Source organism: Bombus terrestris, chromosome 8 (genome assembly GCF_910591885.1).
Source record: "Bombus terrestris chromosome 8, iyBomTerr1.2, whole genome shotgun sequence".
Lineage (NCBI taxonomy): Eukaryota > Metazoa > Arthropoda > Insecta > Hymenoptera > Apidae > Bombus > Bombus terrestris.
The window spans coordinates 9,190,796-9,218,557 of record NC_063276.1 but is presented as its reverse complement, the minus strand read 5'-3'; the positions used below and the strand labels follow the sequence as shown (position 1 = coordinate 9,218,557).

Genomic DNA, 27,762 nt, shown 5'->3' with positions numbered 1-27,762 from the left:
TGACAAATATTGAAGTTACGCAGTCAACATGTGCGGCTGCTTTAATGTATATAATTCAGTGCCGTAGCTGTTATTTTCTAGCCAAAGTAGAGAATTATTTAATGAATCAGTTTCGTTAATCGCATATTATATTACGTTATCTACTCTAATAGAATAATCGGAATGGGAACATTTTTATTTCCATATTTCAATAATGTCAACTTTCGTAAATTATCTTTTCGTTCGGTGCCAAAAAAATCGTAACATCATCGATGAAAAACTACACAATTTCAGAATACTAATCACACAGATTTTCTAAAAGCTATGAGCTTCGATTTCGCTATTTTCAACTTCCAATTTTGAAATAATTGGAGCCTATCTTATCTTCTTCGATAAAATAACCAGTGATCCGCATAAAAAAGATTCAAAAAATAACAGAACAGAGGTAGAAATCTTGTAAAGGCCGGGATTTTTCCCCGGAAGTCAGCCTGCAATTTCCACCCCTAATAGAAACTGCCAGACGCGCAACTTAAGCCAGGGAACAGCCGGGACCGCGTATTATTTCGCGCAGTGGCCGCGACAGAAATTCTATTTCCAGGTGTTCCCAGGTAGTGATAAATCGTGAAAACGTATCCGGGGGCACTTAGGAGCGCGAGCAACATGTATATGAGGGACATCACGTGCGTTCAAGACACGTTTGCATGGCAGACGAGCGCGGGCGCGGGGGAAATGAAAGAAAGCGGCTGGTGATGGTGTTTCAGCGGAGACGAAGGAGGAAGAACGTCGGAGAGAAATTCCAATATGCCTCGCAACTCGGAACGGCTGTGCATGGAATGCGTTCGAGTCCTTGATTGTGCTTCGAAAGCATATTTTTCTCGTACTTCCGATATTGCAACGGCGAGTTCCTCTCTTTGTAACTGGCTGCGCCATTCGGTTCTCTCTCCGCTTCCTTCTTTTCTCCTTCGTCTTGCTAGAAAACGAGACGCATCTGCTTACAAGATGGAAGATGTATTTTTCGGTGACGCGTGCACACAGGCACGCGAGCACGCTACCGCGGAGGGGATGAAAAAAGAAAATATTGTCTGCCACGTTGAATCGCGATATCTAGTCTCGCGAAGGGGGACTAACGCGGCCTCCCTTCCGCCACCGGAGAATGTATGCAACTTCCGCCGATGGGGGAATATATATCATGCGTGCACGGAAAACACCTATCCGACCGACTGAATTGCGGCTCTATCGCGGTCGAGCTTGTACCTGCCTCTCTCGAGCAACTTCCGCCTTTAAATATCCGCTGGGAGACATCCGCGTGCATGCCGAGCTAGAGTTATTAAAACTCGGTCGCGTAGCTCGTTCGATGAAAAATTTCTCGAGCACAGCTGGTACGTAATATATATATGTATACTCAAGAAAGGTGTTTCCTTGTTACAGGTGATGCATCACTGTCGCATCGAGCGTGTAGAAGAAACGACTGGCAAATCGACTCACCAATCGCCGAGTATAATGCCCGCGTAACGAGCAACCGACGATCGAGAAAGCCAGAGTGAACAGAAGCTCGAGTAGGGAAAAGAAGAAACCGACAAGCGTTAGCCGTAGAGCTTCGTCGAGCACGGGAGAGTGTAAAGCGACACGCGTTTCGTAGCCCGAGTATACACGCGTATGTAACACGCGTACAGCCACAGCGCGATATCTGTGCACAACGTGAGAGTTAGATTAATGATCAGCGATTAGAAGTAGTCGACTAGAGGGACATTGGACGGAGAGTGAAACGCGGCATATAGGAAATTGGTAAATGACTTTGGCCGTATTGTCGCTGGACGCGCTTCCCGCGGCAAGGACCACGTACCCGCGTCGGGTACGGTAGAAACTAGGGCACAGACCAGCGTCAAGATAAAGTCAGTGAGAGCGGTGCCCCAGGATGCGCAGGAACGGGTGGTGCCGTTAGTGGTGTCCAACAGCTTGTCGGAGGGGCGCGTAGAACGAGAAGGGGGCCACGAACACGGCCCCCAAAAGGGCCTGCTGGATGGTCTAGCTCACGAGCAGCCATCGTCAGTACCCGGTGGTGGATCGCGGATCGACTCTATAGAGGCAGACCGCGAAAAAATCGTCGAAATATCGACGGAGGACCTTGGTACCGCGTGTGGTCCAGGTCAGAGGGACGTGGATGCTGGTCAAAGAACGAGCCTCACGGTGGACGAGCAATCGAACAGTATCGTTGTTGGGCAATCGAAAGCCTGCGAGGCGTTGAGGATCGAGGATCGCGGCGGTGGCGTGACGTTGACGGAGACGCCTGTGTTGGTCCATCAGTGGCGTCATCAGGAGGCAGCGTTGGATCTGCAGTTGATAGCCGACAACGGATCGGGGGTCCGTTCGAAGCGACCGAGAAACACGTCGTCGTCGGCCGATAGCGTGGTCGTTGGTGAACCGTACGAGAGACGGGGAGTGTGTCAGGCGCATAGGCAGCGGGCGACTGGCGTTTCGGGCAGACATCACGTGGACGGCGCGCGAAGGAATTCGAATCGATCGTGTCGGGTTCATGGTCGAAGGAGGGATCGATCGCGAGGAAAAACCACGGAACGACATCAGAGTCAGAATACACGGGATTTGACGTCAAACGAGTTCGAGTGCTCTGTTATACGATTGGAACAGGATCCTATTCTCGAGCCGGTACGGATACTCGGTTGTCCACCAGCCGAAGGATTGGAAATCTCGTCGTTCTTGGAGCCGGCGCCCAATTACGTTTATCCGGGCATCAACGTCGGTCGGCTGGCGGGCAACGAGGCAGCCTGCTTCAGTCTGTACGATCCGAACAATATTCGGCCGAAAAGCCGAGCCGGGAGCATCGCCAAAATCCTCGAGGGACCTAATCGTGCTGTGAAGGACATTAATCGGAAGGTCTTGGCGATGGCACGTGCCATGACGCCGGCTTGGTCGCTGCGTTTGCTCGGCGTCAGCTGCGGTTCCGTGGTCTGCGCCTGGGGACTTCTGCTGATATTGTCCGTGCTGGGCGGTGGCGCCTCTCATGGTACCGCCCTCGGTAACTTCGGTCTCGGAAGTTTGTCGGGTACGATGGAGGAGATGAACAGTGGTAGATGCCCGTGGTTGTGCACGTGTACCGGTCAAGAGGTCGACTGCTCTCAACAGGGACTCACGCAGATTCCTGGGGACCTGGCCAGCCTTCTTCTCGCCGAAAAACTGTGAGTGCTTTGATTAGCTTTGTTTCTTTTTTCTTTATTTACTTTAAATTACGCTGAAAGTTCACTGCGAAAACCTATGCTTTCATAGGGAATTTAAAAATGCAAAAGCGTATGCGGCACGAAAATGTATACAAAGTATCCGGGTAATGTTTGGTAGGTGAAAGAAATAGCTATTCAATTTCCATTTTTTTCTTTTCTTTTTTTTTTAGTCATGACCATAGTAACAACGTTGTATAAAAAGTCGCAGTCTGTAACTACGAATAGCGCAGTTTTCTGCAAGTTGAGACGAAAATTTCAAAAATGTTACGCGTACGTAGATTTAAAACGTGGTGCATTATAAAAAAATAAAAACTTATTCGCAATTTATCTTCCTCTTAATATTCAACGAGACGGATCGATTATCTCGGATAAATTGCCCATCTTGCGAGCAACTCTTTTAGCTGTAATCTTCAAAAATCGACACTTCTATCGAACTCTTAATCCACGCAGCCATCCGCGATATAAATTAAAAAGCAGGCGAACATATTGACAACGGTCTAACCGATAACCGGACCGAGTAGCAGGTTGATCGCGAGGTATTCAGAAAAATGGGGCTGTTCCGACTCACTTAACCTGAAAATTACTCGTGAAAGCTCTTTGTATGGGGGTTGCATTAGTCGATTGGAAAAGAACGACGAAGGCACATGCGTATATCGGTGGCTCTTGATAATAAAGCTCTACGTAGCCATCGCGATTATTGTTCATCTTACATTCTACGACAGGTCGAATTGCTTTTCTTTTTTAAATGGAAGGAAATATTGAATTGTTTGAAAATTTCGTTGCGAAATGGAAGAGAAATTTAAAGACGGTGTATTTTTGTAGAATTAACGGTTTATGGAATAATGGTTGGTTTCTTTCGATGACTTTCGATGTCATATATCGAGCAGCTTCGCTTTCTTAAATAAATCACCGCTTCGAAACCTGCTTACTTCAGGTCTGCAAATCGTACAGGTATTCAGTTTTTCATCATTGAGGAAATGTTATGAAAAGAAAAGGATGAATGATGCATAACATACGTTATTCGAATAACAGAACTATTCTTTTCTCGTATCAAAGATTGTTTATTGTTGGCTGTTCTATAAATATTAATATCAAACGAAGACAGACACTTTCGAATAAAAATATAACAATTTTTCACAATTTCTATTCTTGTTTCTCGATCTTTCTAACGATCGGTTATCTTCAAATCTTCTCTCAATTGATGTCCTGATAATTGATTGTTCCCGTAATCGATAGTCTGGTAATAACACAGCTTCTATTGTACTGTGCTATATTTGGTAGGTAAGATGAAATTAGATCTACTACATATGTAATATCTAGTTCATATCAACGCGCAATGCAATTTTAATAATGAACGACACCATTTTAAATAATCAGTTCCAATTTCCTTCTTAAAACAGGAATAGCGTTTAACTAAATTTTGCATTTTAATATTCGATAAAAATTTTTGATCAGCCAAATTTTTTTCAATGTATTATTAAAATGTCAATAAAATTTCAAGATCTATTGTATAACACGTATAATATTTATAAAATCTTCTGTAAGCACTGAAATAATTTCATGAACCGTTGTGTCAGGTTGTAACATATGTATATTCGTCTCATTATCTCCTCCTATTGTTACGTCAGTTTCTCTTATCAATCTCGGATCAATGTCAAATCAACATGATCTTATCAACTTCATGTCTGAAAATTAAAAATTCATTTCATTTTATTCAGCTCGGTACAAACGTATTACAATAGGTGACGCCTGCTATTTTTCATGAAATCCCAAACATGTCGGAAATTAAATAATATTTCAAACATATTTTATAAATATCGTGTAATAAAATATAGAAAGAGGAGAAATTTACATTATAAGCAAATATATCCATTGTCAAAAACTTTCCAAATAACTCACTATTATACGATATACCAAAACGGTTCACAGTGCTCGCTTCATGCTCTTCTGTTCGTTTTCGCTCGACAAAGTTATCGCACAAGAAGCCGGTAATTTAAATGAAATTGCTTTTAGTCGAATGTCGATGCATCGGCAGACAACTAAAAAACGAGGAAAGAAGAGAGGATGAGAATTGAACGGTTGGTCGTTAAGCAGCGTGCATATTTCCTCGCAATGCGATGTGGCCACACGGTAGGAACGTCGGTTTAATAGTTTTGCATTTCCTCGGAGTGACGGTGGTCGAAGTGGCGCAATAAAAACGCAACGGGTGCAATAAAACGCGTTACAACGCGGCCAGAGCGCAGGAATAAAACGTCAAGAGTATCCTGTATCCTCGAAGGACTGCGTCGCTATTTTATCGATGCAGGATCGCGATGAACGACGTGTTCGCTAGAGTGTTCGTAATTTGCTACGTAGATAGGCAAAACGCTGCCACCGAACAATGTTGTAAAATTATTAAACGCGGAAACGTTGCTGCATCTTGCTCGATGACACGTCAATAACGCTTAAGAGTTCTCCACTACGAGTACGTAGCTATCGACCACACGTCCTCGCGACGAAGTTGAGTAATTGATGGTTATGAATTAGACCCGTGTACAGTGACTCGTGAAAGTATTTGCAGACTTACCATAGAAAGCTTTTCTGAATATATTATGCGTCTTATATGAAACTGCTTGAAACTTGATTAGCATTCTAACGAGACAAAATTATTATGATTATATTAGTAAAATGTAGAATCAACCAGAAAATGTATATAGAAGTTTACCACAAGTATATATTCAGTATGTTAATGGATAATCCCCTTGAACATCGAAGTTTATTTATATAATGGATAATTGACTGTTTAAATACTTTTATGATTTCTGTGAAATATACATATGCTTTCGCTAAATGTCCTGTTACTTCTTCGTACGTTTCTATATTTGTTGAAAACTTTAGTAATGTAATCGTGATAATCGGGTTTCATTATAGTGCTAAGTTTAGAATGTTTCGTGTATCGCATATAAATATATTCATAAAAGGTGCCAGCAAGTGCTTGAATATCCTCGCGAGCCCCTTTACTTCTCAGTGCATGCTAGCGTTCGATTAGAGAGGAGAGTAAATGACTGCGAGAAGCAACAAAATGGTCTACCAAACAAATAGCTTCCCGTCTTATCGCTTTCTTTCGCAGGTTTGCGTCGCGACGAACTCGATGTAACGGAGATCCATTAATGACAATTGATTAGCATACTATTAATATGCCGCCGACAGACCAGAGGACATCGTGAATAATTAAATCCTCGAAATACGTTACTACTGATGCCGAAATGAAAGCTCGGTGCTTCTAGCTTTGGAATGAAACGCCAAAACCTCACTTGGATTGCATTTGTAATTTTTGGTCAAAAGCGAAGTTTTCTCTTCTTTCGCCGTTGTTCTTCTTAGCGATCAGATGATATCAATATTTCTCTCGTGTGCTTTTCATATTGTAATATCAAGTATTCAACTGTTACAATGATCAATCTCATAAAATGCGGATAAGTCATGAGGTTGCATATTACTGTTAATGATGGTACATGTTATTTTTAAAAATTTATCTTAAAATCCGACTATTTGTACGTTTTCTTATAAAGTATAAATTGATGTGAGTAAGTCTTATTATTCTTTAAAACATGAACGTTGATAATGTATCGCCGTAATGAAATTGCAAAATTTATAAAAAATGGAATTGTTCTGTTTATTTTTTTGGGGGAGCACAAAAAAGAAAATACTTGTGTTAAGTACAAATCGATGGTTATATGAAAGCAAATTGGTAGATAGTACCTATATCGCACTCGCGAAAATGACAAAATCCAATATTATACTCGTGTCGCGATCGACAGCTATTCCATTGGACTACAAAACGAACGAATCTATAAAAGCGATAGAATTATTCTCGTTTTTTCCCTCTCTTGTTAAATTTGACCCAGTACGAGAAATATATTTTATTCCGGTCAAACAGATATGAATCACTCGGGTAAATAATTCCAGATAGTAAATCAACCATCATAGAATATTAAAGATTATCTCATTTATAACAGCACGTCGAACCATTGAATACATTGAATGGTTTACAAAGTCACTGAAGAATTTCTCTCATTTTCAATACTGGTTATATTTTTATCTTGTCACAGTATCTATATATTAATCAACAATTCTATAGAAGTACTTTATCATTCTTTTTATATATTCTATTCGAACGATTCTGAGATTTTTACGTTATTTCATAATTTTCTTCAACCTTTTATTTTACGTTTTTCTTTGTAACCATTTTTCCTAGTATTAATTGATACAATGAAGGTGATAGGTCATGCGTAACTCTCAATTTTATAAATCAAATCGATACTTGGGATCGATAACATTTCAATCTCTTTATATCTCGCCTCTTTATACTAAATATCTTTCATAACATTCTTTGGAATGCAGTGAGAGACAAAATTGTGAGTCGTATAATCTTGACTTACCTATGTTTTTTATTCCTACATCTTCCTTATATTATTCCAATCAATTTTCAATTTATGCAACATACGTGTATGAGTTTTATATTATTATATATTTGCATATATTCACTTTTGATCCTCGCTGCGTCAAATCATTTTATGAAATATCCCATCGTATTTAGATAAAACAAAAATATTTTAAAAAAGAAAAACGTGATAAAATATGTACCAAAAAGAATACAAGTTACATATCTACGTTTGTTTCCAAATCACAAGCGCTGATGAATCCCCCTTCGTGTTGCTCCTTCATTTTCTTGCCTCGCAGGAATTTCTACCTGTTCGTTCGCAGCTGGCCGCCGTCAAGATAATTAGGGACTGGGACGGTCAGATCTAGTTGTTTGTAACCCTATCTAAATCTGCGGTCTGCGGACAGCTAAACAGTATTGCGTTATACACGGATGCAGGTACGTCGATTGTCAGTGACACTCGGGACCATCGAAGTTTCCAAAACGAATCTTCGGATGTTCTCCTCGTACTTCCGTTTCTAATGAAGTGGCCGAGTCTTCGCAAGTGACTTCGAAAACCTGATGAAACGAAAGATACGATTGTTTCACTGTTTATCAATATCTAGATCGATCTTGCGTGTCAAAACTAGATGGCAATTTCGAAATTTCTAATTTGAATATATAAATTTGATGCTACTCGTAAGTTCTTTTAGGTCAGTGTTTTCCAATATTTTTCTAATCACGAATCTCTTTTATAATAGTTAAATAACTTGCAATCTTTTCTTTTTAATATCTACGGCTTGAAATAGCTGACTTCAAATAGTTTCCTCCCATTTATTTAAGATTGCCACATAGATCAGACAAAAGTCAAAACTATTAATAGATATTACGAAATAACTATATATATAATTTTTATTATTATATATATTTTATTATTTTATTAATAAATATTATATATATATAATTAACATATATAGTCACAGCCTTTAGTGGAATATTTCAGTCATATTGAAATAAGTAAATATTGAAAATCTTCGTGATGAAATTTTCTGTAATAATAATTATAACTGAAAAAGAGTGACCCCATTTAATTGTCAGAATATTCTTTATGATTCACATATTAAAGTTTCATAGTAGTATAAAAATATTTTGAGGAAATACGAATGACAAATATATTTCTGGCAATGAGTGAAACGTCCAGTTTCGTTTAATATGTCGATCATCAGACTCGATGATTACATACGTTTGTGCACGATAACTATAGAGGAAATCGAGTTTGTTTATTCGGAGCCTTGTTACCATTTCTACCATGGGCAAATTGCCAACGATTCTGAAAATAGTCGTGCAAAGAGACAACCAATCGATCATAAGCAGAGACAAGAAACTATCATCGTTTGTTCTACTTTCACAACGTGACAAAATGTGAAGTATGTACAGCATCCGATATTTCAATTATCTCTGTCAATCGTCAAGCTAATATTGATAATCCAATTTCAATTCACACAAGCCAAATCATGTAATCAATATTCGATCGATATCACACACATGTTACACGTGTACTATTCTAATTAGAACCACCCTAATTCCCCCTTGAAAATACAGGGATTTTCGTTTTAGATTCGATTTCGTTTTAGAGTAAACAGATTATATACAAATTTTCAAACATTAAAATTATCTTTATTATTGCGATACAGGTTGTTGAAATTTCGTGGATATAAAAACTTATGAATTCGAAAAATCACAAAATAAAAATTTGGGAATTTGGATGTTCGCGAATTCAGAAATTAGAAAATTTGGAAATTTGAAGAATCGGAAATTTGATAATTTTACTTAATAGTTTAACGTTTCACAGATTCCGTTTATTTCTGTTTACTTCTACTTAAATTACGCTACAATTTTTAATCATAACAATATTAATCGAAAGAACTTAAACCCACTCCCATGGGAGATCACATCCGTTTCGCGTGTTAATCACGGCAATCCAAAGATCAGTAACAACTCATCCAACAAACACATCATCGAGAGATCGAGTATCTGTTTTTCCACAAGCGTTCCCGATAAGACCAACCCCTTTTTCCATAAAACAACCACTACAAGGAGGAAGGGGTGCTTATGATTTTTCGATTAGGCTGTACAAACAGTAGCACGCGGCAAGGAAAACAATCGTAACGGCTGAGCTAAGTGTTTGAGGAAGCTCCATGTTTTTCTAAGTAACGTCTGCGAGAGACATCGTCCTACATTTCCTGCCACGTATCTTCCGCACGTTTTTCGTCGCCTCGTGAATGTCCAACGTGCCACGTGGATGCCATAAGAATGTTCCGATGTAACTCAAATTTTTTGTACTTCTTAGTAAATTCAGCATTCCAATTCTAACATTCTTTTATGCATCTCATACTTGAAGGTCTCATAACTTCAACGGTCTTTGTTTGTGCTTTCTTTCTTGTTTGAGAGCAAATGAATGCTCCATTTTATTTTCTATTCGGTGAAAGTGTATAATTTTTATTGTGCGACGAATCAAGATATTTTATAGATGGATACGTAGAGGACATGTATATTTTTCTAATAGCACTATATATTTCTTATTATGCGATACAATTCTTCATCTATCTATAAAAAAGGTTTTGATGGAAAGGAAAGGTAAAAGATATTTATGTGAAGAAGCTATTAGTTCAAGATGTATTTTAACTTCGCTATAATCGTAACTATGAATGGATCTGTCTGCAAGAGTTTCATTGCATGTCTAAACCCTTAAACCGGCCTTTCATAAACCAACAATTCTATAATTTATTTATTTAATCGCATCTCCTGAATATCCAACGCGTCACGTGGCCATTTCCGCTACGATCAATATCTCCTGTGTCCTAACTCGATTTTTCCTCCCGCGCAGCTTCCTTCCTCCGCGTTTCCCGTCGAAGCGTTCGCCAGAAACTTTGTCCCCGCTGTCGCGTCTTGGTCCTGTGTACTTGGAGATTCTTCTTGCTAGAAGGCTTAATAAAATTCATCAGAGCCGATAAGCAAGCTAATGATCCAAGTTAATCCGATTTGGCTGGTTCAAAGGAGAGACGCGTCGAGCCGCCTCGATTATCCTCCCCCAGGAACGAAGGACAGCCTTTCGAACAGTGTGTGACGAGAGCGAAAAGAAGAGAAGAGAGGAGAGCCGAGTAAATTCGCGATTTCTTTCTCGTTGGTATATCTCTCGACATCGGTGCCGACCAACCCTGCCGAGAATTGTAATTAAATTTTTTCGTCGCGATGTCCCGTGCCTGGCGGCGCGTGAAATCGAGGGACACGCGCGCTGTCCCATTCGGATTCCTCGAGTGCAAACGCGGTAGCCCGCATAGTTGCTCGCGCGGCGTGAAACTGCGCGTGTCACCGCACCGTAGGCGCGGGCCGAACTCGCGAAACCGTCCACATGTCTCTAAACGGCATCGTATTTCAACCTCTCTCTTTTTCAATTGCGAACAGCGGCTCATTTCGTCACATTTCGACGCATTCCGTCGAATTCCACCGGATTTTTCTACCGTCCTCCTTTTTTCTTGCTTCACGCTGTGTTTTGCGCATTCTGTTATGTTTTGTCGCATTTTTCAAGACTTCTTCGTATTTTTGCCCATTTCATAGGCATTTTATTTCGTTTTGCTATTTTTGACAGATTCCATCGTGTTTTGATACTGTCTGTTTTGTTTTAATGCTATCTGTCGCATTTCAACTATTACGCGTTCCATCAAATTCCGACGGATTTTTTTCACTTTTCTCCCTTATCGATGCTTCACGCTATGTTTCATTGCATTTTCAGCCACTCTGCTATGTTTCGATGCGCCTGTCACTTTCAAAGCTTTTTTCATATTTTAACTCATTTCATGGAATTCAGACGTTCTTCTACTTCGTCAAATACCATTTCCTTTTAATACTGTTCATCATATCTCGACACATTCTTCTTACGTTTCATTGTACATATTACGACGCGTTTTGTATCATTTTGCGTTTTATTTCTTTGTTCGCTTTGGAATAAATAATCATTGCAAATACAACTGAAACGAGACACGATGTAACAACTTTCTAATAGAATGACAAGATTCAGACAACCTATCAATCCTAGAATATACGTTGTTTATATTAATAATGATATGATCTAAGCCGGTTAGATAATCAAACAGAGTATTATGAAGCTAAACAAAAAATAAATCATTGTATCGTATGTTTTTCATTATAACGTTAATTTTGACGTCCTCAACAATGTTCGAACAGCCAGCATACAGTTGTGGAGGATGAAACTTCACGGAAGACCACGATTTTACAAAATGGAATCATATTTAACAACAACAATAATGAATGAGTGTAACATGTATCTATCCCAGAATAGGTTGCCAATATGGCAGACGATGTTAAGTACGAAATTATTAATTTTAAAGTTTCCTTTGTTGAATCATATATTTTTCTTGTATTTCCCAGTATGTCAAGACCAAGCTCAGACATTCTTGGCCAACAGTCGTGGCGGTAGAAAAGAATCAGTTTCCTCATTTTCCAGTAGACCTCAGTCTCTTCCTGTTTTTATGAATCCTCTCACGAATTCTGTCACGTTTAGTGTCGTTTTAGACGATTCGTCGCAAGAAGCAAGATCTAAAATCGTCGACGACCGGACGGGGCAACCGCTGGGTGGTTTTCATCGTGCAACTATTTCCCGTAGCCATGCATAATACGCAGAGGTTCGCCACTATATACTAACCCGCTGGATGGCAGTTGCTACATTTCGCTGCCGCAAAACGGGGAAACGGTCGGCTAACCGCAAATATTTTACCGCCTTCGAGTGGGTCTCGCGAAGCTTCGTTTAGTCATGGTACACGGTCTCGAGACTCAAGTTCTGTGTCTCCTGGACCTGGCACGCTTCCCTCGTTCCCCGGGGATTCCAATTCCGTGCACGCGCGCACCTCCGTTGCAAAGGATACGTCTAATGGCGTCGAACGACCGTGTCGTCTTATCTTCGATTTCCTGCGAAGGAATGTTCCCTGGCTCAATCGTTGCACTCGATACTTGAAGTTGTTGATAATCGTTTTATTTCGAGTTTGTAACTTTTGGTCGCTGCGGATTTAGGTATTAACTGTGATTTCGAAGCCAGTTTATGACTTTTAGGTTTTAAAGCGTGTGCAAAGAAATGAGGGAATTTTCTATTCTCTCGAGGGCGAGTTCCTTTTAAACTATCGAAAAAATATGTTTCTATTAATTATTAGTAATAGATACATAACTTTCCTGAAGCTTTTATATGATTTTATTACGATATTTGTTCTAAGGATTAGATACGTCCTGCTCTTTAATTCGAAGCGTTTTAGCTTCGTGTTTTTGGTAACTAAAATTTTCAACGCTAATGTATGTAATCTCATAATAATCTAATTTCCTCGCGTATGTTATTTATGTATTTTTACCGTGTTTCGTTTCAAAATCTTTCCTTTTTTCCCAAATATGTGAGTTAACGTAGAAACCTATTATAAATTGATTGGGCACAAAATGAACGAATAACTTGCAGTTATGCAACGAGCGCAACCAACGCAATAAATACTTTTAGCTGTAAAACGCAAGATAATTTCATATCGCCGTCAGGGGACTACTTATTCAATATGAGAAACTCCCAAGCATAACAATTACGATAATCAGGCAAAGAAAAACAGAGTAGATAAACATCTAACTAGTATCAAACGCAACCATACAACCTGTCCACACAAATTGACTCGTAATTATTATGCTGTGTGCCCCAATTGCTCACAAAGCACCTAGATCATTTGATAAAAGTCTATGTTACGTCCGTGTGCCGCGATTTTACCTTCTAATTCGTTTCACGGCGTGGTTTCACGTCTAAATGTTTTCCAAGTCTATCCAGCACTGAAGGCCGCTATCGTTGGATCTTCGCCTGTCACGGCCCTCCGACTGTAGCTGTAATTAATCCGCCGATCTATAATTAAGTCGATGATAAACGGAGCGTCCGCACGATGATTAGCATTATTATTTATAATAACACTGCGAGCTGTCGCGCGTAACGCGCCTCCAAGCGTGTGCAACACCGTACGACAATTAATCATTCGCTCAAACAACAATTACGTCCGATTATACCGCTCGTGGACCGATCGGGATGTTTCGTAATTAGTATCGTTGTGTCGAGTTGACGTACGTATTCTTGAGAAAGTAGCTTAAAATGAAGATGCTTCGTAATGGAGAGGATTGAGCATTCTGTTGGCCTATTCTCACGAATTTTTTTCTTTTTTGGATAATTCTTTTTTCTTTTTTTTTGGCATATTTTAGTATTTATCGCGTTTAGTGGTAATAATAATAATTTGAACAAACTGTGACATTTGTCATGGTTAACGGCACGTGCATGATATTTTGCATATTGTGAAACGTCTTAGAATTGACAAGTATTAAAGAACATTAATGTATTTTTTGCGAATTTCTCTACAAAAATATTAAATTCTTTAAATCCCTACCCTACAGTATTCAGAGGTTTAAAATACCTTTCTTACCAGAAGAACGTTTTATTATATTTTATTCACAGCACTGCATTTTATTGTCACTTATTTCAGCACGATATACATATCGTAATATGCGTATAATGTACATCTTATTAAAAACTAAAATCGTGTAAGCGTTTTATGGCGCATTTAGTATCCATTTTACGTTATTATCGTAGGATTTAAAAAAGATTAAAAATTTTACGCGCATGACTGTTTATGTCATTCGAATACGCACTTCCATTAATTCCGGCAGACAATACGTTAATTGGGTTCTTTATATGTGGAATATTGGATGATCAGTGAATACTCTCGACATAAAAGTGCTTTTTGCGTTATTATTACTTAAAAAGATGAATATGCGTTGGATTTTGAAAGATGGACATTTTTGTCTCGTTCGAAAAGTAATACGATCCTTTACTGCTCTCTTGTACATGTGTTTTTTAAATATTCTCTGGAATGTTCTTTTTTGATCTTTGTTTTTGATTTTTGTTTTGAATGATCTTTGTTCATATGCTGCGAGTAACTTGAAAGTATCCCATCTTACCGAGATTACATCAGATTTGTCTCGAAAGTTGTTTCAAACTTGCTTTCATGAGGAATTCTGAAATATATTTCGTCAAAGGTATGAATGCGCTAACGAGAAAGCACACGTGGTTTCTCTTCGAAAGTGCCTTTAATGATGCTGAGTGGCAGTCGAAGTACTAATGACAAGCTTGATTGAAAGATCACATAGTCATACAACTGAAACGTAAATTTCAATCTAATATTTGTTAAAAGTATTTAATTATCTATGATTGCACAAGACAATCAGTTGAAGGAGAATTTTACGAATATATTATAAAAGTAAATCAATTATGTGATGTCTATTATCATTTGCTAGAATTCTTGCATTGCTTTGGAACTTTCTTCACGCCATCTTCATAGAGAAAAACTGATTTTGATGTTATTGTTCGGCTTGAATAGTTCTTTCTTTATATTACTTCCATTTAAATATTATATAATATAATATTTATACCTTTTTAAAGTTCATTTGCTGTAACTGACTGAACACAGATGTTGTTTACACTCTCTGTGTATGTGTGCTACATAGTAGTAGTATTAATATTGCTCAATCGATACTGATTTCTACGTTCAATACTTTATAAATACAGAATACGATTATAAGATAATTCTTATTTTATTATATCTATTGCTATTAATAATCCACGTTGTAAAATCTTTTAATTAGAATAATCTTTATAAAATAATTTTATCCTGAACTATGATGTATGACCCATCCAATATTCAAAAATCGATATTACCTTCGCATCGACTGAATACTTAGATTGTATTACATGAATGAACTTCGTAAACATCATATGTGAACATTCTCGTGCATCAATTTTCAAAGATAAGAGTTTAGAAAGTACGAAAGGTATCAAAGATCTGTTCTATGTATGCGAGCCTGTTCCGAATGAATGGATTTTAGAAATCCGACAGAAGTTTGAAGCGTGAGAAGATGCATACTACTGGTATACATATATTGTACATACACCGGCATACAAAGTACGATAGAATCAAAGAGGAAGTTTGGTTCTGTTCGGCGAAGTTACGGGCAGAGAGTGGAGCACTACGGAGAAACTGCATAGCCAAAGAGAGAATCAAGATAATTACAATGTTCATGCATATGCAACGTCTAAAACCATCGAAATAATAACGAAGAATACACTGTATATGTAGTGACGTATAGCTCGAATCTTCGAAGTTTCGGAGCTGAAACTTAAAATGAAGTTTCTAGAACTGACATCACGAAGCTCTAAGATTCTTCAACCCTTCAACCTTTCACGATTTTATGTAAAATTGTTCTCGATATTATTTCAGTCGATTTTTTTTAATAGTCATCATTGAACGTTATACATTTTAGAGTTCGATCAGAGTTTCTAGAGATTTTTAAATCCTGAAACCAGAGAGTCGTAGAGTTTACAGTTTGTACCACAACTCGAACCGACTTATTTTAACAACGTATGATCGAGCACAAAACCTTCCACGAATATTCCAAAAGCAGCGCAAATACCGTAACATTTTGGAAACTTCAACGTCCACAGATTTTTCTGGAAGTTGTATCATTCGATTCGAAGAGAAATCGCCTTACAAATTTTCATCGATGAAAATCCAATATACTCCATAAAATTTGGAGCAATCGGGTATCTTCTCAAAATTGTTGGTTGCCTCTTTCGATCGATTCACGGAGATCGCCGAGAAATCTGGTACACGACGCGTTTTTCTCGCACACAGAAGAGAAAGAAGGCTCCCGCATCGTTTCGATCCTCGCAACACCATCTCCACCCCCTGGCATTGGCGTTGGTTTTCTTTTATTGTTGTCTGTTTGGGGCATACCTACGAGTGCACTTTCATCGAGAGAGCGGCGAAACTTCCATTAGACGGTTGCGGGAGTTTCCATTGGAATTCAGGAAAGGGTGTCGATATGTCTGGCCCGCACGATTTTCTACCTGAGGTCTGGCCCGGTCCATTCTGATGCTGAAATTAATGGTTTTTTCTCGACGTGAGAGTGCGCGCGGGGGTCAAACAAAGAATTATCGTGCCCGAATAGAGATGGCCAAAAGGGAGGAGGAAGGGTTTGTCGAGCTACATTTTTCCACGTTACCAGGATTTTAAAGTCCTCAGATTTCTACCGAATATCGTTCCTCCATGACGAACTTCTACGTTGATAAACGATTCTGTTTTGCTAATTGAAAGAATTTTAGCGTTAGTATGTAACGAGGAAGTTGTATTTCCCACGCGTTTTTGTTATATTTCTTTTGGTGTTTAATTAAGTGGCTCGTACAATATTTTACAAATATTGAGTAGAAAAGCTTGTGAGCAAAAATGTAACATTTTCTTTCACTTTCGACTCCTGTTCCACCATTGAATCGCCATCGAATTTTCCATTAATCGATGTTCGGATAATCGATCGTTTCATTAATCAATGTTCTAATAATCAAACTTCCGACATACTATTATCAAAAATCGATCAAAGTATATTCAACTTTCGATGCTCTCTGAAATTCGATATTAACCACGTGTCCATCTTGTCCTACCATCATTCCAGAGACATTTAATCACAAGCTGCTTCATTCCTCGCTCCTGAATTCCAAACGAATCATCCATCTAAATTCACTAATTTCATTCTCCCTCGCTTTTTATGCAAAAATTAATGGCGCTGTCACCCTACCTCTTTCAAAGAGGCAACCAGCCAAACAAAGAAATTAGTCTCTGGAAGGGAAGAAGTTGGTGCGTTTCTTCGCGTTTTTAGTCCATCTTTTTTTCCTTCTCTCTGCCCTTCCTTTTTCGTTCCGGCATAATGGACTCCCGCTGCGTGTATACCGAGCCGGGGACTCTCGTCACGGGGGCTGTAACCGTTCGGGGGCCATTTCCGCGGTCGGATTAATCGACCACCGTAACACCTGGTAATCATGGACGCGTGGCACGTGACTATGCATCGGTCGTGCGACATTTCCGAATTTTTCGCAGATATCCTGGCCCAGCCGGTTTACGCGTGTCCCTTTATGCACGGGCACGTTTTAAAATCCCCGCTTGATCGCCTCGGTGGTCGGTCCCCTTTTTATCTGCTCATTTCATCGATGTCGCGGACGTTCGCGATGCGCGACCAATACCAAACGAGCATGATCGTCGGTGAAATTACCGGTAGTCAGCGGCGTTTTCAGGCGTTTTCAGGCGTTTTTTGACGACGTGTGACGTTGTTTATAGGCGGACGTGAGATTTGTGACAGGAAGAGTGGACGATGTCGCAGGAATTGTGAAAATGTGGATACGTTTATATCCGGGGGACGAGTTTTCTCGAGGATGAGTTGTGTACGCGGTGAATGAGAATATAAAAAAATAGGAGATTCCCCCTGATATGCTTTGTGAAATATGAATATGTTGTAGTCGGGATAAAAAAGGAACTGGACAATGTATAATTCATGATTTTTCCCTGATATTCTGATATCGAGGGTCGGGGTTCCTTTGTAGATAAATAGGAAAGATAGATTTCAATGTGTGGGGAAAACCTTTTGTGTAATGCAATTAATCACTCGATGTTTGTGTCGCAAAAAGTGGAATGATATATGATATAGGTTAATTAGGTTCGGATATTGGTCGGTATCGAACTTCGTTTTTCAGTTTCCGAAAGATAAGTTAATTACATTGGTTTCTTTAATACTTTTAAGGTACTTAAGGCTGATAGAATACGTTTTAATTTGCAGTTAATATCGAAAATCGAAATTTAAATTTGATTATTCAGGACTGATACAATATGAAACGCCTACGCTATTATTATACACAAGATACTGAAAAATTCATACTACACATGCCAAACACTTACGCTATTCTCAGAACGATTCTCTAAAACATTTCTCTGTTATCACGATGAAATCATTATTTTTACAAATTACGATTCCTTATTACAAGACTCATCTTCAAATTATTGATAAATCTCGCTATTCATCAGACACTAAAAAATCGACACGCTGCTTCCGAAACGATTCTTATCAACAACGAATTTAACCCCATTAAAACAATCAATTCATCGCTTCTATTATCATATCATATTATCATCCCGGCTCCTCATCATCGACGCCACAATTCAATATTATCCAACCCGAAGAAAGGGTACACAACGGTTTCTCGATCAGAACGTGTATCGGTTGGATCGTTGAAATCCATTCATGAGAGCCTGTTCGATCGATCGGAATTGAACGCGGTTGGGGGCAATCGGGCAGAAACATTTTCCAAGGGCATACTTTGGCTGTCGTTAACGTTCGGCCGGATTAGTCTCGGCCGATAATCTCGTAAAATGTGCCGCTGTAACCGTCGTGGCACCCTTCAACAGGTTCTCCGGTGCAATTGAAAACCCGAAATCTGACGATGCTCAAACGGGTTCTCTGCGCGCGCGCGAGAGTGAGAGAGAGAGAGAGAGAGAGAGATCGTAGCCTCGGGATCTCTGCATGGGCGCGTAATCCTCTGACAATGGCCCCTCTAAACGGAGATTTGTCCGCTGACAGCGGCGCCCTTATGCTCACGGTTCGACGTCCTTTGACTAAATCGACCATGCCCCGGCAGCCCTGAGCCCTAATTCTGATTTATCGACGATTTCACGTAAACTCAGCCGAAACTTGCCCGTTACGCCGATCATGGCCCGTTCTTTACTGGTCCATTAAGGGCAACCTCGTAATCTCCGCCGACAGATATGTTCGAAATGACGAGAATCGCGACGGTAATGGAGAGAAGCCAGTTGTCTGGCGAAATGTTCGGCGAAGTTAGGAGAAGAATGGTAGTTTTATTTGATTTGGGTTCGGGAGGTGGAATTTAAATCGCTTGGGAGGTTCGGATGTGTTTGCTTGCGATATTTGTCGAATACTAGTGTAGTAATGGCTATTTTAGAAGTCTTATTGATTCGGAAATTCTTTGGTCGCGTGCGTTTTAACGGTACTTTCTAGAATTCGTTGTAAGAGTGAGATAAGGTTCGATGGAGTTTGGATAAAGATAGTAGTTTTATTTGGTTTGAACTTGATGAGTAAAATAGATCTTGGAAAACCTTTGGTTATATATATTCTTTTCTAACAATACTGCCAGCAGGAACCATTTCCTTTACGAAGAATAACTTGGAACGAATATTATCGACGTTGCATTATTCTATCTACTAATAAAATTACTAACACAAAATTATTGCTACTGCGCAAACACCTGAGGACACACCTGTAGAACAACTTATCTGTAGGATAAAATGTCAGATTATTTTCTTTCTAATGAAATGTAATTATTCCGTCCTTGCAACGGCATCGATGTACCTTAGCATTCCAACAAACTTTACATCGTACCAAGGATATCTCTCTAAAAAAAAAGAAAACTAATCATGCAAAAAAACAAAGACACGCTCTATCTCAGGAAATTCATCTCCTATCCACATTACCGCAACAACCCAAGAATCCATCGAACTTATCAGGTCCAACGAGACGCTTAAAAAACAACCAGGAGGATGCTAGTACCCATGTTTGTGCTGGAAATTCATACGAAATGACGCCGGGAGAACGACGCGAACAACGCTCAGTTAACTGGCCCGTAGATCAGGCAGCCCGTCGCAAAACGACATCGTTCCCTGCCACAGATAAATCCGTGTGTCCCCTTTGATCGTAAGTTTTCGACGTAGCGGCACCGGTGTGAGTACGCGTGCGGGGCATTCCTCAAGGAGTATCCGGAATCTCGGCAGGAACGTAAATAACGGGAAAGAGGGCCGGGTACGGGCCGGTTGGATGATGTAGAACATCGCGGTTTTCACCGCGGAACGCCCCTGGACTTTTGGATCGTGTCCTCCACCCCAGGGGGCGAGACTGCGCGTCCGCCTCGAAGCGCATGAATCACCCGGTGCATGCAAACGAAAAAGGTGTGTGCGGGGGTGGAAGCGACTTTCAAAAGATCGTAAGTGTCGAGGTGAGGGAAGGAGGAGGAACAACACAGAGATTCCGAGCGAAGGATGAGGGAAGAGAGATGAGCGATGGGGAAGCAGAGAATTCTTTTTTCCGCAGGACAAACACGTAAGCGCGCGGCGAAAATGTTGCGGTCGCTCTCGGTCACCGAAATTTATTGCGACGCGGCGCTACATGGCCCGCCACGGGAACACGCAGCTGTACGCGAGAACCGTGTTGCGCTGCCCCTTGTAGCAGCAGATTTGGGGTAAAGAGTATTTTGAGGAACGTCTTTATTATGGGTGGGAAGATGCGAGATTGGAAATCGAGATTGGTTTGGGATTGGTTTGGAATTGATTTAGATAGGGATTTTGTGGCTGACGAAGCGAGTTAAAGTATCTTCTGGATAAACTATTTCCAGGCACGAGTTTCTCCAGGCACATATTTTTGCATAGAGAGTAAAAAAATGCATTGATACACGTAGTACGACTTAAGAGAGACAGTGATAATCTGGAAATTTTTTAGACATTTCCACTTCCAAGACACATGCATCATTTGAAATTATTTGTTTTGTGCAATCAAGTATATTTCTATTCCTTACATATTGTTCTTTTACATTTACGCTTTTAACGAATCAATTGTGAAACATTTTTTTATTGAATAATAGCTTCGGTAACGTAAAACTATCATCTAGTATAGTGTCATAATTAAGATAATCAAATTTTTGTACACACGCATGATCCTAATTGAATGTTCAAGGACAATTTGCTATTTACGACGTAGTGTCGCAATTACAAAAGTGAGATTCCACGCGATCCTACTTCTACGGCCATGAACCGTCCTTCTCTGTATTTCTGTAACGAAAGAACATTACAATACCACGCCACATCAGCAACTTCCATATCCGAAAACCCCAGAGTATTCAATTCCTTAGACACCTCTACCGCAGTCTGTTAGCTATCGCATAAACGTTGGAAAGTGTCGTATCGAAGGTAGACGACAGACACATCTACACCCTTGTAGGAGGGTGGGTAGAAAGCAGGAAAAGGGTCGAGAAACATATAAAGCGGTGGAATCGTTCGGACGGACATTTCCATGCGTTTTCCCTGCGGTTTCGCCATCGAGCCGTACATCTTCGTTCCGTCGTCTTCTAGATCGTTTAAATTTATCTTTTTCTTCTTTCTCTTTTTTCGTTCGCGTCTGACACCATTAACATTTATATTGGACAGGTTTTCGGTTTCACCGTCAGTGCTCCACATTTTTCGGACAATACAGACCGCCCGCGGAGAACCGCGCGAGAGTCCACGCTCTAAAGGTTCCAGGTGCTATTATTATTCGCGCGAATCGCGTCACAAACACCTGGGGGTCAGCGTGTGAATTTCACCAGGTTGACACGGGATGGAATTTCGAGATCAATCGAATGGAACTCTTGACCCCTGAAACAAGCCTCGGTTACGCGGCAGCCTTTATATCCAACTCCAAGTTTCTTTTGTCAAGCGACAAGAACTTTTCCTCTTTTATTTTTTTAGTTTTTTTTTTCTATTGGTTGATATATGGCTTGTTCTTTCTGTCGGTATTAATACGGGTAGTTGCTTTATTTATTAATAGGTTTAGAGGCTTTCGAAGTCTTAAAAGGCTGGTGTGAATTTTTATTGTACTCGGATTTGGAGTACGTCGATGATCGTTAGGGATTAGAATTTTTCTAATGTTTCTGTTCGTTCTTTTTATTGATATCGGATTTGGATACGTTGGAAACTGAAAAATTATATAGTTTATTTTATAACTCATATATGTGTCATTTAATAAAATTACAAAATTCTACATGTTGTTTTTGCGATAAGTTTTTGCGATAAAATGTTTCGCTTAAAGTGTCGTTTTAAATTGACAAATTTTTCCTATCTGTGAAGAAGGAATAAATAAATATATGTAATATAAATGACCGCAGAATCTTTCACATAACCACAGAATATATTGATCGACTACATCAATATATATCGTTCTATTTTTGGAAGTTTAAGCATTAATCGCATACTCCGATACAAAAATTTTATGACATTTCTACAATACTGATAAGTTAACCAGCGTAAAACGTTTCGTTTTTAAAAAGTTACAAACTAATCGTATACACTGGCGAAACCTCAAAATTCATAAAAACAGAAACCAATCGATTAAATTTACAAATAGCTGAAACAACGCAAAAAACATTGAAACAACAAGCATAACGATCTTGTCTGATTAACTCTCCCAAGTGTTCACAATCGTTGGACAAATTTTACAGCCCAACCTCCGAAATAAAGAACGTGCGCCCATCAACTACGCTAACCATCAATTGCCAATACGAAATTTCAATGAACCTCCTCTTTGCGAATCCCGCCAGACGAAATATCACTAGCGTTAAGAAGCTGCTAACGTGCCAGACAATCTTTGTTATTAATCCAACGTGAAGAACACACTGATATCTTAAAACGTCTCGAAAGGAAGAGTGGATCCGGTACTTCGAGATTTCATCGTTGAACGATCGCGATAGAAAGAAAGAAGGGATAGGGTCGTACTGTCGTGATATTTTAACAGGGCGAGGTGTCGCGGTTGCTTATTTTTTGGCGGAGGATCCGGTAGGCGATGATGCGCGGGTGTTGAGCGCGAATAAGATTTATGTGGGCAGCGACGCGAAGGAAAATAAGGGCACGCGCGACGACGAGATGTTAGAGGATTGAGCGGGATGATAGGAGACGAAAGAAGGAGGACGACGTATAGAGCTTCGCAAAAATATGGGAATACTTGTCATTAGACTACGAGCTGTCGTGTATTTCTGGGAAATTCTAAAGTGCAAAATGCACATAATGCATATGTATATGACATGCAAAAATATATAAAATATTCAAATTTAGATGGTGAAATAAATTTCTATTTGGTTTTCAAATTTCTTTAATTATGTCGATTAAAATATAAAAATGCACAAGTATGCAGAATCCACGTATCATGGAACAATTTTATGGATATATTGTGTGTGCTATATGGAATTTTGTGAAATTTTATCAGCACGGTGACGATGATTATTGTAGCGTTATTGGCAAAATCTAAAATCAATCTAAAAATATATATATATAATGGACAAATGTTATTGTAGCAGCGTTACATAGTTTGAATATTTACGCTGCCGTATTTTGTAATAGGCAAATAATAGTAGTAATATATGTGTTTTTATGTATCAGATTGGTTTCAAATTTTATCAGTATAACTTATAATAGCCATTTCTTCTTGCAGTGCTAATGAAATTTCAAAATGTTTGGTTACCATAAGAAGTTTTTATAAGTGTTTAAATATTGTAGGATGAAAGGGAAGTGGGTCGTCCAAAAGACGAGCAAACAAAATACGTGCGTATATATCTTTGGCGTCTGTCAAAACAAGCGACGCCTCGCCAGAAAGCTTTCTGAGCAGCACCCATCATCATCGCTTTCTTTCTCTTTTTTTCCTCCTCCTCTTGTTTTCAATCTTTTTCTTCGCCACTTTTGACTGACAGGGGCCAGCTTGAATAGCACGTTTGGTGTTTTAATACTTTGTTAGAAATTTGTCGAATTTTTTAGACTTGCGACTGACAGGAAAACAATTTGGATAGTAAACTTTGGGGAACTGATTTGTAAGAGGAATATTTTGTACTTTGGTAACACTCGAGATGACGATTACGAATATGGGATCGAAAGAAAAATGTCTTAACGTTTGAGGAAACTCGTAGGAGTGGGATCGAGTTGGTTGGTTTTCATTTGCGCGAAGCAGTTGCTTCGACCGACTCTCGTCTTCGGGAAATTGTTGAAATTTCTGAGATTTATGCTGAGAGATGATCGTCTTTACAAAGAAATCGAAAAAGAAACAAAGATATAGTCCCACATTCAGGAAGAAATAACGTTCCAACCCAATTCTCTACAAACATTCCACGATACATATCCTTTATTTCACGAACTAAATCCTCCACTTAACAGCCATAATAAAGAAAATGGAAAAAACGGCTATAAAGTCATCATCAATTCAACACGCATTACCATAATTACAGCATGACCGAACAAGCCACCGTTATCGAATTCTTTTTTTCCCCTTCGTCGATACCTTGAAGACTCTATTCAGAGTCTCTTTGATCGGGCCGGCGTCGATTAATTAACCGACTCGTCCACGTGTTCCATCATCCGTAGCTCGCCGAGGCCACCGAAAAATTGATTAATCCTCGAAACAGGCGGAACCGAGCTATATATCCTGTCAGACGTTTCGAAACCAGCCTTCCGGTTCGATCGATAAGAAAAAGGAGACAAGAAAGGTTTAGTAAAGTAAAGAGAGGAGCGGTGGAATTTGGTCGTAAGCCTGGATTAAGTTATGACAGTGTTCCTCCGGGTCTCCCTCGGTCTTTTTTTCGCGTGGACGTCGCGCGGAGATACACTGGCTCGGATTCACTTCCGTTCCACGGGTCTATCGGCACTGGTTCCCCGTCGTTATTGTTTCCCTTCGCAGCAGAAAAGCCAGGGTTGAAAATAATGGCGAGGATAGGGCCGAAAGAAGAGTAAGAAGTTGGATGGAAAGGGCGCACAGAGAAAGAGGGTTGGGCGCTGGTCGAAACAATTAGGAGATCGCCTTTATGGATTCCGTTCGTGGTAGGAGTAAGCAAATATCGGGGATGAAAGGAATGCCCTGTATTTAATGCGCGGATGAAAGGAGCAGCCTGTGTTTAATGCAGCGACTTAAAAGGTGCCACGGTGTTTTCGAGTTCTGCAAGAGTGGCGAGGGATTTCGTCGAAGTACCAAAGTGCTATGGAATTGTGAATTTGATGCGTTTAAGTGGCGAAGTGGGGCAGAGTTGTGTCCTTTTCGGAGAGCACTCCCCCCCCCCCCTCCTTCGCAAATGGGCATTTGCTGTCTGACTTTTTCTCAGACGGTATGGGTTGGAGTTTAGTATTCTTAGTTTCTTTTGGTTGTTTGAAATCGGCTGGGAATAGTTAACGACTTTTTTTATGAGGAATGATGTAGAGGATAGACTTAACATTTCCGTTTCCGAGTTAAATATCTAATAGTTACGAACATTTCTTTGTAGCCTCTTTTCTGCTAGAAGCGTCGAACTTGTTGAGATTACAAGTGAAGTAAGACTTGCCAGAAATTCTATAATTATCTTCTGACGAGAGTAACTTGCAGTTAATAATTCTGCATTTGTACCAGTACCTAATACTATCAGGAGAACAAGCGAATTAATTAACGCTGTATAAATCATTATCGCTATGTAAATGAAGACTATTGTTTCACGCTATTCGTACCATTATTTGTTCTATTTATACGTAATAAAATCCCAATAGGAAAGTACATCAAATACAAAAAAATATATAATTTCACCTTTTTATAAGTAATAATCGCTATTAATAGTCGAGTTACATATAAAAAAATTCAAAATGTTTAAATTTATATTAGAAACAAATTTATATTAGAAACATTGTGACATACTTTACACCGTCAAAAGTAATCCACGTCGTCGTCATTCTTCGAAATTTAGTCCGAAATATTTTTTTATCAGAGGCATCTGCTCATATTAAACACGTTTCGATAAATCGTCCTTTATCATCCCCCATTTCTCTTCTTCTGATTCAATTTCTTGATACGAAATCAGTGATCTTCGAACGATTCGTGAAGTTTAGAGCATAGCCTAGGCATCGTATTAGAGCCTAGTTGAATTGGTCGTTAGTAGGGACTCGTCTCTCTCTTTGTAAGTACATCACCGCGCGTTCCTGCGTGTTCCTCCGCCAGCATGAAACGAGGAAACGGCGGTTCGCCTTATCGGGAACACCGTCCGGGATATCATTTCCTCCGGAAAATTACCATCTCTTGTGAGCGGGACGATCTTTCGCTACGGGGATGACAGAAATACCTCTTATTGCTGCGTCTGATGATGAGACGTCAAGCGTTTCAGGCCTGGTTTCCATCGCAACGTCGATGGTTCGCTCCACCGTCGAAGACGTTTAATCACGAGGCCGGAGAAACGTGACGCAATGCCGGGGGAGCAGCGAAAAACTTGTCTCGGATGTTAATACCGGCATCGATTCCACGGATTCGAGAGTCTATCGTGGAAGAAAACAGGATTCTTCCAATGGGAAGCCTGAAGTTTTTTTTTCATTTGGCTTGAAATTATTAGACGACGGGGATCGAAGGTATTTTAAGAAAATGTTCCTGTGAGCAGCTCGTATGTATCGTTTTGAAGATATAAGAGATATATAAATCTTAACTCTTTCTACATAACAAGGATTATGACATATTCAAGTTTAGAAACAAGTAATGTATTTAATAGGATCATATATACCGATAAATTTCAGTAGCGTGAGAAAAATTACAGCAATCAGAGAGCAGTCTTTCCGAAACACTATCCTGAAACTTATTGTCTCGTTAATGCGAAAAATAGTAAACTCACACCACGCAAAGTGCAAGAATCGATCAATAGCCAAAACCTCTGCAATACAGAGAAAGTTTCCGCAAAAAAGTTCAAAGAATAACTAGGCCCGTGAGGTGAAACATTGGAACGCAAACCGGTGGAACGCTGGAGATTTCGGCCGATTTACGGCTGAGCCACGAGAGGACAGGTCGACGTTTATTCGATGCCACGTTATTCCCAGAAATATGCATGAAATTCGTTCGAAACGCGTGCATTATGCCGTCGAACAACAACGATGCGGAGCGCCGTTTTTCCGATAAACACGCCGCCAACCGACCATGTATACACGTCGGAGAAAATGATTCGCCGCATGAATCTTACCTTCGAACGTGTTTCTATCCCATTTATTCGGCGCATTGTGGGCTGATTTAGTGACGCATGATCATCTCTTTTCCTACCTAACCTCCGTTATATGTATACATTATAGAGTATATATGTATGCTACGTATATATGTGTAGTGGATGGAACTCGTTTATTGGTTTCGCAGTTGTGCATCGAGCAAAATAATAGCGAATCCGTGCTGCCAATACTCAATATCCGCGGGATCGAATTTAAAGGGAAGCGTCGTCCAGGGGGTGGAAATCGGGTCGAGGACGAGTCTGCGAGAGAAATCTCGTGGTTCAAGGGAAAAATGTGGGCAAACAATTAGCCGGGTAAACGAGCGGCAGGCGATTAACCGAAGATTCGCTCGCGGTTCTCTGAACATCGACAGCTGATTCCAATGGCTCGGTTTTATTGTCATTTCGAACGGTTCGAT

General features: G+C 39.8%; 1 protein-coding gene across 2 annotated transcripts in view; it reads left to right on the top strand.

The window, feature by feature from the left end:
• LOC100645051 (protein slit) overlaps positions 1-27,762 on the top strand; it is a 627,790-nt gene that overhangs the window by 37,259 nt on the left and 562,769 nt on the right. The window contains exon 2 of one of the 2 annotated variants that reach the window (XM_003397332.4): positions 1,408-3,173. In XM_003397332.4, the coding sequence (XP_003397380.1) occupies positions 2,881-3,173 (293 nt within the window). In that variant the 5' untranslated portion in view covers positions 1,408-2,880. Of the gene's footprint in view, positions 1-1,407; positions 3,174-27,762 lie in introns of those variants that run through there. The other variant, XM_048408222.1, reaches the window with a different exon arrangement.